Source organism: Schistocerca americana, chromosome X, assembly GCF_021461395.2.
Source record: "Schistocerca americana isolate TAMUIC-IGC-003095 chromosome X, iqSchAmer2.1, whole genome shotgun sequence".
NCBI lineage: Eukaryota > Metazoa > Arthropoda > Insecta > Orthoptera > Acrididae > Schistocerca > Schistocerca americana.
Window position 1 is genome coordinate 584,243,174 of NC_060130.1, and position 18,948 is coordinate 584,262,121.

The following is an 18,948-nucleotide window of genomic DNA, read 5'->3' on the forward strand; positions in this document are numbered from 1 at the left end:
ACCAGAGAAGCCGGGGTCTGGAGCCAAGTCGACGTTCTAACTCATCCCAAAGATACCCCATTGAGTTCAGCTTGGCAACTGGGGCAGGTCAGTCTATTTCAGGAATGTTATTTATTGTCCACAACCATTGCCTCACAGATGGTGCTTTATGACAGACGGCATTGTCATGCTGAGACAATCCGTCATGGTATCCGAACTGTTCCTCTACTGTACGCAGTACACAGTGCTGTAATGTGTGTTTATTTCCTTCTATCTTTAACGTTTTCTTTAGCACCATAAGGGAACCGCACCACAACCACGAAGATCCCAATACCATAACACCACGTCCTCCGTACTTTGTTGTTGGCACTACACGAGATGGTAGGAAACGTTCTCCGAGCATTCACCAAAACCAAGTTCTCCCATCGTATTGCCAAAGGAACAGCGTGCTTCATCACTCCAGATCAATCGATTCCAGTCATCTACTGTCCAGTGGCATCGCTCTTTAGACCACCACAAGCGTCCCTTAGCAGTGACTACAGAAATGTGTGGCTTCAAAAATGGTTCAAATGGCTCTGAGCACTATGGAACTTAACTTCTGAGGTCATCAGTCCCCTAGAACTTAGAAGTACTTAAACCTAACTAACCTAAGGACATCACACACATCCATGCCTGAGGCAGGATTCGAACCTGCGACCGTAGCGGTCACGCGGTTCCAAACTGAAGCGCTTAGAACCGCACGGCCACACCGGCCGGCATGTGTGGCTTATGAGAAGCTGTTCGACCATTGTACCCAATTATTCTTTACTCCCTACGTCCAGTCATTGTGATAGCTGGACTGCTGGCATTAGTATGGAACTCACCAGTGATTTCTTCCAGTGATTTAAAGCGATTTGTTTTTGCAACCACACGCCACAGTGCTGAATGTCCCTGCCGTCAGTACGTGAGGTCTGTCTGGTCGTGGTTTACCTGTAGTTGTTCCTTGGCGTTTTCACTTCACATCACATGACAAGCAGTCGATTCGGGCAGCCTTAGAAGGGTTGAAATATCCCTCATATTTCAGCGCATTCAGCTGTAGCTGCTCTTCTACTGACAACACAATATTCCTCGCCATATTTTATTTTGGCGGGTCCGCCTCTCGTGACATCTCGTGGTCAATTCCGCATTAGGTAGCGTTTTCGGGATACTTGTGATCAGGTAGTGTACAATATGTTCGCAAATACCACTACAGAACTTCCATCAGGATTCACAATGGGGACAAAACATTTCTGACTGAAAGTCTATACTTCCCTTGTATCCTGTAAACATAAACGGTGTGGGAAACGTCTAAAGCTATGCACAACACAAAAACATGAATCCATGATTATTGCTGTCGGGATTGTGATACTTGCACTATGTTGTCTCTTTTTCTTGTATCTGCCTGCTTTACTAGAGATTTGGCAATAACAGTTCTAATTTGAAATTTTTGTTTATACAGTTAACAACTTATTGCTTTCGTTGAAACTGAATTCTCTAGATGCAAGATGCTTCGAATCGCTGTCATAGCTATGATCTTTGTACCCGGGGCACAATAATCTTCGATGTTCTTTTCTTAAAGAATCATATTTAATCATATTAAGTTTTCTCCTATGTTCTGTACGCTGTCAGTACAATACATACAGCAGCCTGTACCCACTAAGAGGGAAGCGCCAATTTGTCCGGATAGGACACCTGTAAGATACTACGTGATGATATACCAGCACAAGAATCCAATGATCATGTATATATTGACGGCTCCGTAGACATCCAATTCAAGAGAGTAAAACAGAAAGTCAGTGATTTACATATGAGTCCGAAATCGAGCTCCAACATGAGGTGTTCATACAGGGCTATCCAAACTATTTACCCAGCACTGTAGATACTGGTCGCAGCAGAGTGTACTATCTCGCTTTAAAGAGGTATCTGTTGAAACATTTGGTTACTGAAAAATAAATAATCGGAAATGGGAAGTGTTACACAGTTGATTAAAATTCCATCCTTACGAGAGCACATTTTCAGTACAGAAAAAAGCCCATGCGGACGAAGAATGATGTCAGTAGATGATAGCTGTTGGAAGTGTCTAACGTTACTGAACTGTTTTTAATGGTCATCGCAACACAGTATGTCAGTGCCATCTTTCAGACCTTAGGAGAAGTCGAATCACTGGTATGAGAGATATGGTACCATCATACAGACAGGTCACACTGACTTTTAACTATACTGCAATGCCTGCGGAAGGAGTAGTGACGTAATGGACTGTCGAGAACACTGGGGCTAGAAAAATAGGCACGGGTCTTTCCAGGAGGACTGCACCTCAAGACGATCATAGAACTGTTCGACAGGCCCTGACGAAAAGATGGATGACAGCAGCTGAAATCCGGGCAGAGGTTACAGGAGTAGTGTCACAAACTGGTTTGAGCTTTTGAGTTGCCATGTGTCGTTTGCTGCTGACACCATACAACCAAGAACAGAGACTTCCATGGTGTAGACCCAAAGTCAATAGGAACATTGAATGGCGTTCTGTTGTGCTCAAGTATTAATCTCGCTTCTGTTTGTGGCGAGCAGATCGTCGCCAATGTGTTCGTAGATGACGTGGTGAAAGGTCACAGACATCAGCAATTCTCGGGACCCATTCCCCTCCAACCTCTGGAATCGTGATGTGGGGAGCTATTGGATAAGACAACAGGACTGGTTTGGTAATTACTGAAAGCTCTTCAGTATGCGACAACACTGGTGAATCATGTTGTCATATTCTTCGTGACCCAAGTACCATACGGGAATTCCAGCAGGATAATGCAAGGTCCCACTCCGTAGTTAATACCACGAACCGATTGAGGAATATACGGATCATGGAGTGGCCCGCCAATTCCCCTGACTTGTGAGAGGTAGAACATGTACAGAATGCAGTGGGAAGAGGTATACTTTCATATCAGCCTCCTGCCAACGCTCTTCATGAAATGACACTGCACGTGTTTCAGGAATGGCAAGAAATTCTTCAAGATGACTTTCGGAGAATGTCTGCATCCACGCTACAACGAATACAAGAGTGTGTTCGTGCGTGTAATGATGTCGATGGTAGACATCAGTTCCGAATGGAATGAAAATTTAAACGTGATGAACATGTAACACTTCCCATTTCCGTAAGTGTAGTCATGGTCCCTGCTGTGCGTGTTCCGAGTCATTACAGAGTTGGTGACAAACGTCACAATAAGAGCGACATGGAGCATTACCTAGGTTCGCAGTGCGCTATCCGGAAGTCGAAGTTGATACGTGTGACGAACATGTCGGACTCGAGGCGGATCTCGTGGACGCTGGGCGGCGGCAGCGCCATGGCGATGGCCACCATGCCCAGCAGCGGCGGCGACGACTTGCGCGCGTGCGAGAACGTGTACTGCGGCCGCAGCCGGCTCAGCACCAGCACCACCTGCGCACCACAACACCATTCTCTCTGTTATCTCCACTCCAACAGGTGAGTATCTGCTCCTCCTGGAAAGTAATTTTGTGGCTGAAGATTGAGAGGGTGGAGGAGGAGGTCCTATACAGCAGCTATGTGTGGAAAATGTTATCGCTCTGAATAAAATCCTTTTGGGCATTAGTGCGTGTCACTGTGTAATTGAAACCTCTACTAAAACCGACGTTTCGACCGTTTTTGGAGTGGTCATCTTCAGGGCGACTAAACAGCTTGTTTCTGGTGAAAGGCTTCCCTTTATACAGCGCTATTTCGGTTGTCATGTGACAACCAACGTCAGTTTCCCGAACGTCATTACACCTATCAGAGTTAAGATGTCCATAGAGAGGTGGCTATACTTAAGGCTGTTTGCCTCTGCTACTCTAAAACGTGAATGGTAGTCGACATAGAATTCGCAGCTTTTACTGAAGTGCAGCGTTTTCCTGCCGCAAGACGTCGATGACACATGGCTGTATTCTTTGGGCATTAGCGCGTGTCACTGTGTAATTGTAACTCTACTAAAACCGACATTTCGACCGTTTTTGGAGTGGTATTCTTCAGGGCGACTAAACAGCTTGTTTCTGGTGAAAGTCTTCCTTTTATACCGCGCTTTTTCAATTGTCATGTGGCAACCAACGTCAGTTTCCCGAACGTCATTACACTTTTCAGAGTTAAGATGTCCATAGAGAGGTGGCTATACTTAAGGCTATTTGCCTCTGCTAATTTAACAGGTGAATGATAGTCGACATCGAATTCGCAGCTTTTACCGAAGGGCAGCGTTTTCCTGCCGCAAGACGTCGGTGACACAGGGTGGTATTCTTGTGCAGTTTTTTTATGTTGGTGTATCCGAGTCTTCGGGAGCTGCTGGCTGGTGAACACGTAACTACCGGAATAGGACGGTATGTAAGTAAAGCCATCCCCAGAGACTAGCAGTTTAATCGCTCTGAAGAGGACCGTTGCAAAAACGGTCGGAAAGGTATTAGTATTGGTTTTAGTTTCACAGTGACAAAAAGATTTTATTCAGATTGATAACGACTGTAGAAGCCTTCGCAATATGGTCCATATTCTGCATGCTTTCGTGTTTTAACTGTAGGGTATGTCAAATGGCTCATACGATTTCACAAGACTATATCTTGTACATCAATGAAGGTAGAAACCTGGGCCGAGTTTTTAATTTACGTATGGTACTAGGAAATTCTCCTTTTCAAATGAACCATCCGATAATGTAAGGATGTATCTTTTACATGCAGGCACATGACTTTGGGGTACATTTTACAAGTACGTTTGTGGTCAAAATTTTCATTTACCTTTTATAACAAATAGCATTTTTTAAAATTTTAATTTAAGTATCACGTGCTATGTGACCATGCAAACCGACACTATTTGTTGGTAATTCACGAAATGATGATTAGAAAATTTATAAACGTAAGAATCTTTAAAAAATTGATAAGACACGCTAAAAAGAGAGAGTATACAAACAAATAACGCGTTACAGAGAAATATTCTCACTTTTTGCGAAAAACTCTTGTACGGAATAGCAGGAATGTGCCACAAGGAAACGCATAAACTTGTAATGGAAGACTTGGGATTTATCGTTCCAGTTTTTCAGTTCTGCAGCAAGCCTGCTGAATAGTGCACACCTCTCTGTACAGTGCTTAAGTATATAAACTCAATACTCGCGAGCAATAGCATAACAATGTTCCTGCAGAAGAGCTGATATTAAGTTTAAGATAATCCTAATTGGATGAATAAATACTGGTGAAGAACAACAATTCCATGGAAGGCACAACAATCGATATCGTGGTATGAATTGGAACAGCACATAATGACACCTCGTAGCATCATCATCTTCTACTCCACACTTGAAACATGAAGCTCCACTTAGCTTGTTTAAAGTCCTGAGTTTTGACGCATAACACAGATCTATTGTCAATGATTCTCTTAGTTTTACTTCATTATTAATATACATTCGATAGCGGTACATTAGAAGGCTATTTGTTACTTTGGTACATTAAATATGAAAATGTAATTAGCAACAATCTAACTACAAGGAGTTTGCGGTACTAGTGTTTTATGATTTAAGGAGACAGAAGACACACAGATCAGTTCTCATCATAGAAATGCAACCTGTTCTTCTAAAGGATAACAACGAAATATGTTTCGTATGAGGGATTACTTTTCCATCTACCGCGTGCGTTTACGTAGGCAGAATATGAAAAGTGCAAATTCGTTTATATAGATAAAACAGGAAAATTTAGTCCAATGGGATTAAATAGAAATGCTATAAAAATTTATGAGAAAGGTTCAGTTTGAGGAACAAGTGTTACTGGTGTGCAACACGGCTTGAGGAATCGGGACCTGCGGCCAATGAGAACAAGGCAAATGATTGCCCCGCAGCGTCACATGCAACTCCCCCATCAAGCTGCGAGAGCCGTAAACCACTAATTGCCCGTGTTTGTCTCAATCGGCGCGCTTTACTGCCCATTGAGCGTCATCTAATGAAGATATCTGACGGAGCAACCGGGCCGTTGCCTTCTCGACTAGGAACACTCCTGCTCCTCGCAGAGATCCCACCGCCTTGTTGAGAAGGCTCTATCTGTCTGGGCCACTCACACATAGGATCAGATACTTTCAAACACGTTGTACTACACGTTACACACAGTATTGTACAATGGCCAAACTGGGAAACCGCAACACTGGAAATTTAGAAAGTTTTCACGGCAATTTGTATATGCTGCTAATCTTCAAGAACTAATTTATACCGTATTTGAGGAAACAAAGAAAATTTTATATTGGGAAAGATAATTTTTTATGTGCTTCCATCACATTCCAAACTGAGACTTAGCAAAGGGTGTGATATCCGTGAGGATGCATTATTTGCGCATATTAAATAGCGTGCGGTCCCGCTCTTGGCAAGAAAAAAGCAGTCTTAAGCCAGCACATAATCGATTGTAGAAGTTCCAAATTCGGGGTCAATATAGGTACCACCATATACCCAAGCACAATTCTCAGAGTTATGTAGGTCCTGAATTGGCGCTCGATGATATGCCAGTTTCTGTAACTGACATCATTGTCTGCAAACTGGATTGATCAAATAATTTCGCTACATCCCCGATGATTATTATGGCTCTTACATATTACTTCAGATACTGTCAGGTGATCTCGGTGTGCATGTGCCACGGTAGAGAGATTGTCCTAATTTCCTGGTTAAATATCGTACATAAGATTGTTCTGAACGCCTGAAATCACAACCTTCCTTGGCTAAGTTCTGTACGTTCAATGTATTCCTTCTTTTTCGTTATTCTTTTGTTACACCTTACGTTTGCGGCCTTGTTAATAAATTTATAACTGTCTCGGCAATTCAGTAATTGTTTAATCTGAAAGTGACACGCTGAAGTACTCAATTGTGAGCAATTTCTGTTGCCTTGCTCATGTCGGCCAAATAGCGCATAAATATGACAACTATGTGGAGACAGCTCTCTTTCGACGAGGGTGATGATATTAATGGTGACGATAATAGGATTCTGGGCCCTCAACACATCGAAATTTCTTATCCACATTATTATGGAGCATCACGTGGAGAGAGAAAGTCGTTTCTGAGTACGATTTATTAGAATTTACCCCTATACTATTACTGTGAGTAATTTGTTTACACGTGGATTACTTCAAATGTGGAAAGCCAGAAGGCTGCTGAATCCATCTGTACGACATCCATCAGTGTTATGGTATCGTTTGAACTCAGGAAAATCTATTGGCAGCCATAGACCGGTTGTTCACTTAATACTATGAAATAATAGCCATAAAGCTTTTCCGACGTTAACTCAGTCGTCCGTAAATGATATGCAGCTTTGTTAAGCGTAATCTGTTGTGTAATATGAGACACCAGTAGTCATTCTCATCGGGAAATTCAACAGAATTGCCTGCTCTGTCTCGGGAAACACGAGAGCGAAGACGAATTTATTCACTTAACCGGCATTTACGAGCACGTTTGCCTAGTTACGACCGCGAGTCTGCAGAGATTCTCCGTGCACCAACCAGCCACACATTACAAGGCGCTCCAGCTAATTACAATAATATCTTAAGCGCAGTCGGTACTACGGGCCATATCTGACGGCACGATAAAGTCTTACCCCAGAGACGCATTACTTATGCACCCCTTGGACGCGAAGCAAAGCAGTATGTTAGACGAGGACCACCCGGTCTCTTATCAGTGGGCGTATCGCCTAATTGAAACGGGCACCGCGCAAGGGTTGCTGCTTGCATCTTCTACGAATCCAGTGCGCCTTCGGAAGCTTCTGTTGCATTAATTCAAAGCAGACTACGCACAGATTGAACCAATAATTTCACGAAAACTCGGTTGCATCTTGCGAGAATCTGCAACTCTAGACCTGTGTAATTATGCCCCTGTTATTGCTTCACGACGCAGTACCATTATCGACTTATACATCGGTTTTCCTATACAGTTATTGCTTATACGTTTGTTGGAAGATGTGTTGTGACAGAACAATGAAATTTTGATGGAATATCTGATGTTAAATGATTTGGTGGTTTCCTTGTCTTCTGCTGAAGATCTAAATCAATTACAACGATCATTCTCATGCGGAAAACATGTAACAGAAATTTCTAGCTAAAAAGGTGCTACAAAGCTTCAAATTATAATAGAGTAGTTGCCAAAGAAGTCCATTTTACGATATCATAGAGGAAAAATACGTGGTAATCTTCTCAAACTTGTTTAGCATAATGATGCTTTCGATTGCAATTGAAATGGATGTCGATTCACTGATAACCGCGAGGTGGGCTGGACGTTAAGCCCTAAGATTCGTTCATTCTTACAGAAGGTTTTTGTGATAATACCGGTGACAGCGAGTGTTCGTAAACTACATCAACTGATCAAAAGTATCTGGATACCCCTAAATAACGTGGAATTGACCACTAGAGTCACAAGACGCGGACCAGCCCAGTGAAAAAGGTGGTGAGGAGTATTATGTTGTCAGTAGAGAAGCAGTAACAGCAGAATGGATGGGTAAGAAGATCACACTAGTGGATGTCAACGGAGTAACAAATCCGTCAGTGACATTGCAACCCATCTACAGCAGCCCGAGTCGACTGATGGTGATGTGACTGTGAAGTGGAAACGCGAAGGAACCACCAAAGCTAAACCAAGACCGGGCAGACTTCATGTAGCGACCAACAAGGACCGTTGAGCATTGCGGAGGGCGGTTGTAAGAAATTGCGTAAAATCAGTGGAACAAATGGCTCGTGAGCTCCAGCTAGCACAGTGACTGTGCATATGGAGTTAAAAAGAATGGGGTATAATGGTCGAGCGGCTCCTCGTAAGCCAAATATTATTTTAATCATCTATAAAGAGCTTGAGAGGTGGTGTAAATAGCGACGCCATTGGACAATGGGTGACTGGAAACGAGCGAATGGGATTGATGAATTACGCTATACTCTGTGTCTGTCCGATGCAAGGATTTGGGTTTGGTTAATGTCTGGAGAACGTTACCTGCCATGATGTATAGTGTCATCAGTGAAGTACGGAAGAGGTAGTGTTAACAATATGGGGATGTTTTTCGTATTTGAGTGTGGTTCCCTTATTGCGCTTAAGGAAACTGTAAATGTGGAAGGATGTGAACAAATTTCACTCCCCTGTGTCCTGCGTGCAGTGGAGGAACACTTTGGAGACGATTATTGAGTGTATGAGAATGACAACGCGCCCTGTTCTAAAGCAGCATCTGCGAAGAAATGGTTCGTGGACAGTAATATTCCCGAAATGGACCGACCTGTCCAGATTCCCGACTTTGAAACAATCTTAGGTTGATATTCTTTTTTCCTTATTGAATCAATGGATGCCGGTCTCTGTATTTATGAATCGTCCTATACCTTTTTGGTCGTATTTGTGCTGTTCGTGATTTCTTCTCGGGAGCTTGGTTTTTATCGCATTTATCCGTTATTACTTTTTCTTTATCCTTCTTGACATTTATGAGATCCATTCGCTATGGCATTTATGGGAGAATAGGAACACTCAGGAAAGCTAGTCATCCTGGGATTTATTACGACCAGTTTAAATAAAAATGAATTAAGTGGTATATCTTGTAAACTAGAAATCATCTAATGAAATAATTATTGCATGAATGCAAATTTGGTCGAAAACTTTCGAATACACAAATAACATTTGTTTCGATCTAACTATCCAAGTGTGTATCTTTGGTGAAACGTTATCTTTGAAGCTCCTGATAAGGTCCACTAATAGGTGTCCGGATACTGTTAATCAGATGGTGTATATTTTCACCCCGGTAAACGGTTGTACCGTAAGTATCACAGAGCATATACCGCATTACTGTGACTTCTTACTCTATCCACGGATGATGTGTCGAATGAACGACTGTCAGTACGCTTACAAATTTATATTGTTCCACTGCCATCGTCATTAAGTTAAAATTGTGTAATACACAATACACAATAGAGATAATTTTATTGATTTTATTATTTTCACGAAACTGCTCTTATTTACAAAGATCTCATTCTAAATGTTGATCTATGATTAACTCTCAAACTAGATCGCCTAATGACTGCTACGTAATCGTATGCTACGTTTCTAAACAAATAGTAGAACATACCTGCGAATGTAGCAGCACAGCTTAGTGATATGTTTACCTATAAAATTACAGACTAGTACACACTGATTGCACTGATACTGTACAAGCTCCAGATAAGCAGTTTCTTAGCACGTGGTGACAATGTATCGTATAGCAAGAGTTCCTGAAGCTTCCACGCTCGTCTGAAAATGCAAGGTTATTTGCACTCCGAAACTTGTGTAATGATATGTAAGTTCTTTCCGCAACATAGATATTACTTGCTATTTTTATTTGTGGCTCATATAACGATAAAAATACGAGGGGTGTTCAGTAGGTAATGCAACACATTTTTTCTCAGCCAGTTACTCAGCGTGGAATATTCCTGCTTCAGTCCTATAGTTTCATGAAGTTTCGAAAGGTGGCGGTGATATACATAGCCATCAAAACGGCGTCTGTTGACTGAGGTTTTTTTTTTTCTCGGAAAATCGGAGCATCGCAGATATTCATAAGCTCTTGGAGAATGTCTACGGAGACCTGGCAGTGAACAAAAGCACGGTGACTCATCGGGTGAGGCGTCTGTCAGCATCGCAACGAGATCGCTCAAACCTGTCGCATATCCAACGTGCCGATCGGCCGCACGCAGCTGTGATTCCTAGTGTTGGAACGTGCGGACCCTTTCATTCGAGTTCATCAGTGGATCACAAACACTTAGCTGCTCAATTGGACGTCACTGTAGCTACTGTTGACACACTCGTCCACCAGACGGGGTACCGAAAGATATGTGCTCGCTGGGTTCCTCACCGCCTAACACACGGCCACAAAAAGCAACGAAGGACCATCTGTGCCTAACGCTTGCTTGTTACGAGGCTTATCGTGACAAAATTTTGTCGAAAATCGTCACAGGCGACGAAACATAGATTCGTCACTTCGATCCGAAAACATAACGGCAATCCACGGAGTGGCGTCACACCATCTCTAATCCGAAGAAAACGTTAGAAGCCGCACCCTTAGCCGGAAAAGTCTTAGCGACGGTCTTCTGTGACTCTGAAGGGGTGTTCTCCTCATGGTGCAACGATAAACTCTGAAATGTATTATGTTACCCTCAGAAAACTGAAGAAACAACTTCAACGTGTTTGTCACCACATAAATGCAAACAAACTTCTCCTTCTCCATGACAGCGCAAGGACTCACACAAGTCTGCGCACCAGAGGAGCGCACAAAAATTCGTCGAACTGTTCTTCGTCATCCTCCCTACAGCCCGGATGTCGCACCTTCCGACGTCCATCTGTTTAGCCCAGTGATGGAAGCACTCCTCGGGAAGCAGTACGTGGATGATGGGGAGGACATTGATGCACCTAGACCTCGGCTCCGACGTCGACCGGTAGAGTGGTACCACGGGGGCATACAGGCCCTGCCAGTAAGGTGGCGTGAGGCCATCGCATTGAACGGGGATTATGGTAAAAAGTACGGTTTTAAAGCCAGAAGAGTGGGAAATATTACTGTGTATTGGAATTTTGAATGAAACCAATCTGCTTTCAGGAAAAAGTGTGTTGCGTTACTTACTGATCGCCGCTCGTAGGTTGTATATCACAGAATGAAATAACGGATATCGGCCAATGTTTCTTTCAATCCTGCTGGTTATTTTATTTACGGAGTTTTTTTAAACAGCTCAGATGCCACAGAAAGCTATGAAGGTTTGACGAGGTACGTGAAGGAGAAGGGAGGATAATTGTCTTAGTATTAGGATAGTCATCGAGTAAAACAGAAGTGATTACTGGTGTTCCCCAAGGTAGTGTCATAGGCCCTTTGCTGTTCCTTATCTGTATTAACGATTTGGGAGACAATCTGAGCAACCGTCTTCGGTTGTTTGCAGATGACGCTGTCGTTTATCGACTAATAAAGTCATCAGAAGACCAAAACAAACTGCAAAACGATTTAGAAGAAATATCGGAATGGTGCGAAAAGTGGCAGTTGACCTTAAATAACGAAAAGTGTGAGGTCATCCACATGAGTGCTAAAAGGAACGCGTTGAACTTCGGTTTCACGATAAATCAGTCTAATCTAAAAGCCGTAAATTCAACTAAATACCTAGATATTACAATTACGAACAATTTAAATTGGAAGGAACACACAGAAAATGTTGTGGGGAAGGCTAACCAAAGACTGCGTTTTATTGGCACGACACTTAGGAAATGTAACAGACCTACTAAGGAGACTGGCTACACTACGCTTGTCCGTCAACTTTTAGAATACTGTTGCGCGGTGTGGGATCCTTACCAGATAGGACTGACTGAGTACATCGAAAACGTTCAAAGAAAGGCACCACATTTGGTATTATCGCGAAATATGGGAGAGAGTGTCACAGAAATGATACGGGATTTGGGATGGACATCATTAAAAGAAAGACGTTTTTCGTTGCGACGGAATCTTCTCACGAAATTCCAGTCACCAACTTTCTCCTCCGAATGCGAAAATATTTTGTCGACACCGACTTACGTAGGGAGGAACGATCAGCAAGATAAAATAAGGGAAATCAGAGCTCGTACGGAAAGATATAGGTGTTCATTCTTCCCGCACGCTATACGAGATTGGAGTAAAAAAAGAATTGTGAATTCGATGAACCCTCTGCCAGGCCCTTAAATGTGATTTGCAGAGTATCCATGTAGATGTAGATGTAGATTAACCTCAAGTGATGTAGAGGATCCGTCGGAAGCCTAACTCAGTATGGCTGAGTGGGAACTATAGCCCTTTTTCTTCACGAATGTGAGAACATTGGACCGCTTCACTCTCTCAGACTCTGCAATGTTCCGTGAAGTCGTACCAACGAAAATAATTTTTGAGCAGCGGTTAAGTTCTTACCCACCGAGGATGACAGTCTATCTGTGCCAAAGAAAGCAGAATACCGTCTTAAGGTGCTTCAGATATTTATGTACTGTTCACGACAGTTAAAGTATGACGTTTACAAATAGCTTATTAAATACAACAGCCTTACTTGAGCAATTACAGTTTTATCGTTGGCGCTAAGGTTTATATGAGGCCGTTTGTTCCACTTACTTCGTTATCCCGGAAGCTATCTCGGCAATGTACAGCAGAAGATAATTTGCCGGCGGGGTTCATATCGCAGGATGGCCTTTAATAATCTTCTCATTTGACCGGCGCGGATGAGGGGAGAGCCTGCTTGGGGGAAGCGAACGACTAACTCCGTTGCAATTATTATTTTTACTGCCATTGCGATTACTGTGACGGCCGCGAAAACGTGCGGATTCTTTCCACAGATTGCAGGTGATAATTTGTTGCACTGTAAAATAAACGCGCTGTGTACAGAGGGGGCGACCCTCGCCCTAGAACAAGGAAAGGCGACGACATCCAAGTGACGGTTCGAAAAACTGAAGCAGCAAACAACGAGTATTTCCAGATAATAAGGCTGATACAAGTAATTACAAACGAAAATGTGTTGCAGTGTTGTGAGAGAGAGAAGAAAGGAGGGAGGCAATATATTCGTCTCTGAATAAAGATGTGGAATGTGGTACTACTGTGACGGTCAAAATCTTTCTCCACTCGTGAACCTCTGGGTAAGCAACATTAAAGCTTTTACAGGAAAACTACCTTACAACTAAAGGAGCAACTCATATTCACTACCTGAAAGAATGTATATTATTATTACTTTCCTGAGATATCTCATAAATCTCTTTTCGGTTGAAATATTAGAACAAGCTCTGTGTTTCCAGTTAAGTCACCATTCACCGTTCCTTTCGTGGCACTATCAGAAATTTTATTTAGGTACAGATCAGTGCGTATTCTATTCATTTATTTCCCACCTTACTGATCTGACATATTTTAAACATTTTTCACCTTATTGTGTGAAGGTAGGTTGTTAATTGTGGCGTCTTAACGGAGAATAAGAAACAGTTAAGACGGTAAAATATGAACACCAACTTAGTTTCTTGGGAACTAAATCTGGCAAACCGACGAAAGTGAGGAGACAATTTAGGGACTATATAGGAATGCAGGCATCTTTTCCTGAATTTGACCAGTAGAAAACTTGTCAAAACGTTGCCCCAGAACGAGGCCTTGAGTCGGTTGATAACCCGAGAACGCTTCATCGTAAATTTAGGAACTTTCGGTTGCAGGGACTGCTTACAACAATTTATGCAGAAATTAAATACTTGAAATGCTGGGATAAGCGTGGCTTAGATACAAAAATAGGCTACTTATGTAAAGTATTATTGAGATACCGAAAAACCGTAAAAAAATGGAAAACTGACGAAGCTAAGCGCACCCTAAAAAAGAATTATCATGAAAGATGGTTTATAGTTCTCCTATTTAATAAATACATTAAGCAATCAAAGAAAACGAAAACGATGATTATCGTAGCAATAGAATTTCATGAAGTGAGTATAGTAATAAACAAGTTATCGAAATAAGGCCACCATTTTGCAATAGAAAGTAGAGTTGGAGTAAATATCCGAATTAATAGATAATATTCTAGAAAGTTGGCACTAGCTGCTGATAAAAGCAGACCACAAATTCTCAGGAGAAGCGTAAATAGGATACACAACTTTAAAACAGAGAAGATAATTTTACTTTCAAAGTGCCTTAGAACTAATAAATACGAAATATATATATTATAGAATATGATTTTTGGAACACATAATGATCGAAAATATGTAAATCTTATTTTTCATTTTCTATTAATTGAACAAAAAAGAGTGATGAAGTTTCTTGTCAAGGTAAGTAAGTCTTTACCTGACAAAATCCAATCTGGGACGGAGGAGATATACACTGATTTGTAGGTTTTGTGCCCAAGACCATTTGAAAGTACAGTCTGAGTACTGGGAAAAAGGGGAAGGGTAAATTGTTTCAATCGTTCTAAGTGTGATCGAATAAATCACAAAAACAGTTATGGAGCGTGAAAATTAAATAGCGCTGATGAGGAGGTAGTGGATAACAGGACATTTTGCGATGCAGTCACGAAAACTTAATTTACTTCTAGCAGGAAGAACAGTACAACCGTTTAATGCATCGAAGACAGTTAAGGACTGATGTTCCTTAACAACGCACTGCTCCCAATCCACAGTAGCCGTGTGATATAGCAGTTAATGAAATCAATTATCTACTATGTAATAGTGATTCTCCGGCCAAAAGTGTGAAACCATTTCTCGGACCGTAGCTACATAGTTTACCATTTTGACGACATCAGTTTCATTGGAGAGTCACGATTTACGAAACTTAGAAAGTAATTTATTTACGCATATAGGAACTTGACTGCAAGGTCTGCTGGAGTGTACTCACCCGGTATCCCGAAGACTTGAAGTGGCAGCCCCGCTTCGTTAGCGTGGACTTCATCCGTACGCAGAAGGCTCGGTCCAGCCCCTTGTACGCCGAGCTGCTACTCAAGCTCATCTGCGTCGCCACTGCCAACAAAGGACAGCCATCAGTCTACAAGACACACAGACACAAAGTTATCTACTCACGTCAGGTAACTCGAGTAGTGTATTCATCACAAAGTACCGCCAATTTGCTTCTGAGGCTCAACTTACGCTTCTATAGAGCAAGACCGAAACTAGCAAGCTCCAGTGGAATGTTTACATCGAATGTCATATTTTCATGTAATTATAATACGGATCACTGAGTACCACAACAGCTCAGATTGCTCGGTCAATATTACCACCGGCAGAATAAATAGTTTTTCATTTCTGTGTCTGAGGGGCACCTAGCAAGTGAAACGAATACTCAGATCCTGAAAGAACATCTTCCAATGAGCTAAGTGAGACATAGAAATCAAATATGAATTTCAATCTGTTTTTTAATTTTCTTTTGCCTAAATACTGTGGAGAAATCTTACCTCAAAAATTGTAAAATACCATGCCCACAGTTCATTTTGACTAGCATGATAATTCCAGGCTGAGATGTCTTAGTGATACATAAATTTATGCCCTGACGTTTCGTCTCCCGCCGACGGCGAAGAAACGTCAGAGAATAATTTTATACATCATGAGGACCTCTTAGGCCGGAAGTGTTAACCAAAAGAAATGACATAAATGGAAGCAGGCGTTACTCAGAAATAAATCTTAATTAAGGAGAAATATTTTGATCGACGTACCATTTTGTATTATCTGATCCCATCGTAAAGCAGTGCTCGGTAAAAGTCTCTGACTTGACTCCATTCGTTTGAGAAAGAGAAAGGTACGGTGGCAGGTTAGACCTTAGAAACGCCACGACATCGAGATAATTAGGGGCAAAGCACAGGTCAGTTAGAAAAAGCTATCGTTTAGGAAAACCAAAGGAAACCTAAATTTGGACGGCCGAAAAGGGGTTTGAACTCCTCTCCTCTCAAATAAACGTCCATCGCAGAATGTCGAGCAGGCGTCTATGATGCCTCTCAGGATTGTCTTAAAAGCAGTCACCTTAGTAAAAAGCTTTAGAATTATCATGGTGATGATGACACCGTTTTCTGCCTTCCCGCGAGGTCTTTCAGACATACACTACACTGGATGGCCGTGAAAACTTATTTTTCAGTGACTGAATTAGAGTGATTTTTTCAAACGGAGTGCTCCAACGACACTTCGGATTCTAGGCTACTTATGAGCGTTACACAGTAAATCTTTATTTTAAGATAGTTGCTAATCAAAGACCCAAGAGCGGATTCTTTTTTTGCTTTGTTTAACGGTTTCTGTATATGATAGTTACTTTATTGGGATACCAGTTTCTGAAAGCAGCCTCATCATAATCGGCGATCAACATTACAAAGCTTCTGTTTTCTTGAACAACACTGGGATGTAAAACTTAAGGACGAAAGTAACTTTCACGTGATGAAACTTCCTGGCAGATTAAAACTATGTGCCGGACCGAGACTCGAACTCGGGACCTTTGCCTTTCGCGGGCAAGTGCTCTACCGACTGAGCTACCCAAGCACGACTCACGCCCCGTCCTCACAGCTTTAATTCCGCCAGTATCTCGTCCCCTACCTTCCAAACTTCACACAAGCTCTCCTGCTCTAGTAACTTTCACGTGATGTTTCACTGCCATGTAATATAGCTCGATGGAACTTCGATCGCACATAGAAAGAACTGCTACAGTATAGTACAAAAGGAAAAAAAAACGCAGTGAACGAACGGAAATGACACTTTTATTCAAAGACAATGAACTCACTACAATTTATGATCCCTGGACATTACAAAAGGCGGGACATGGTTCTTAATTGGCTATGTGATCCCCATGAATGGCACTGGATACTCCGCAACGTGATCCCGTGCTAACAACACGGTTGGTAGGGAGTTCTTGCGGTAGGGCGTTCCATTGCTCCACCAAGGGGAATGATAACAGGTCAGTGGTGTTGGTGTGTGCTATTTGGGATTTACGTCGGGGGAACAGGCAACCTAGTCCGTTTCCAAAATATTCTCTAGTTCCAAGAACTCCTCCACCTGCGTTGTTTGTTGTTTCATGCGATCGCGCAGTCATCCATAAAAATGAAATCAGAGCCTAATGCACCTCTTAAAAGAAACGTATTACGAAGGGGTACAGTGTCACCATAACGGTGACTGGTGAAAATAAAGTGTTATAAGATTTGGAGATCATTATGTCCATGCAACATTATCCCTCAGCACACGATAAAATCTGGACCACCAAAACGATCCTATTCGACAATGTTCCTTTGTGGATGACGTATTCCCACCTCTCGCCATGTGAGAGGACGCCCAGAATAGTCGAATATTGTTGTCATAATAGCACAGGTGTTGTGGTGTGGTGAGACATAATGTTGCGTAGCCATACTGACCATTAATTCTTTGGAAGTGGTATACTCACCGGTCAAGGTTATTATGACACTGTAATCCTTCAATAAGTGCGTCTTTTCAGGGGTGAATTCGGCCCTAACTTCATTTTTATGGACGCGCTGGGCAGCCGCGGTCTGAGGCGCCTTGCTACGGTCCGCGCGGCTCCCCCCGTCGGAGGTTCGAGTCCTCCCTCGGGCATGGGTGTGTGTGTTGTCCTTAGCATAAGTTAGTTTCAGTTAGATTAAGTAGTGTGTAAGCCTAGGGACCGAAGACCTCAGCAGTTTGGTCCCATAGGAACTTACCACAAATTTCATTTGTATGAAGGACGATACGCGACCACATCGAACTGCGCAGCTGGAGGAGCTCTCGGAAGGAGGGAATATTCGACGAATAGACTGGCCTGCCAATTTCCGTCGAGCATGTACGGGATGCTTTGTGGAGGCGTACTGCAGCACTTTCACATCCACAAACGACCGTCCAGCAGTTGTCAGCCGCGTTGGTGGAAGGATGGGATGTCGTACCACAAGAACTCGTTACCAACCTTGTGGCCAGCGTGGAAGCACGTTGCAGAGCATGCACTGCCGTCCGTGGTGATCATACAATCTATTAAGAATCTTGTCCTGCCTTTTCTAAAGTATAGAGGAGTCCAAAAAATGTATCCACTGATTAAAAGTCCATAACTTACAAACTAATTGACGGAGTTGTCTCATTTTTGGTGAAAGGGTAGCTTAAAGCCCAACTTAAATATATCACTGTAGGTGTTCGAAATGGTCACCATTAACATTTACACACAAACGATGCCGCCGAACTGCAGCACGAACTACTGAGTGCAACGTGTTCAGTTGGATATTTGCACAAGAATGTACGATGGATTCTCGAAGTTCATCCAATGTGCGTGGCTTTTGTCGATAAACGACGTCCTTTAGTGTTCCCCACAGGTAAAAGTCCAGAGGAGTTAGGTCTGGGGAACGTGGTGGATACTCCACAGCACCTCTGCGGCCTGTCCATCTTCCGGAACCGCGCGACTGCTACGGTCGCAGGTTCGAATCCTGCCTCGGGCATGGATGTGTGTGATGTCCTTAGGTTAGTTAGGTTTAATTAGTTCTAAGTTCTAGGCGACTGATGACCTCAGCAGTTAAGTCGCATAGTG

At 42.6% G+C, this 18,948-nt stretch overlaps 1 protein-coding gene across 1 annotated transcript in view; it reads right to left on the reverse strand.

Annotated features, from left to right (window-relative positions):
* LOC124556191 (protein trachealess-like) overlaps nucleotides 1-18,948 on the reverse strand; it is a 319,751-nt gene that overhangs the window by 73,115 nt on the left and 227,688 nt on the right. The window contains exons 6-7 of the mRNA XM_047130185.1: nucleotides 15,316-15,437; nucleotides 3,228-3,421 (exon numbers count right to left, since the gene is read on the reverse strand). Coding sequence (XP_046986141.1) covers nucleotides 3,228-3,421; nucleotides 15,316-15,437 — 316 coding nt within the window. The remainder of the gene's footprint in view (nucleotides 1-3,227; nucleotides 3,422-15,315; nucleotides 15,438-18,948) is intronic.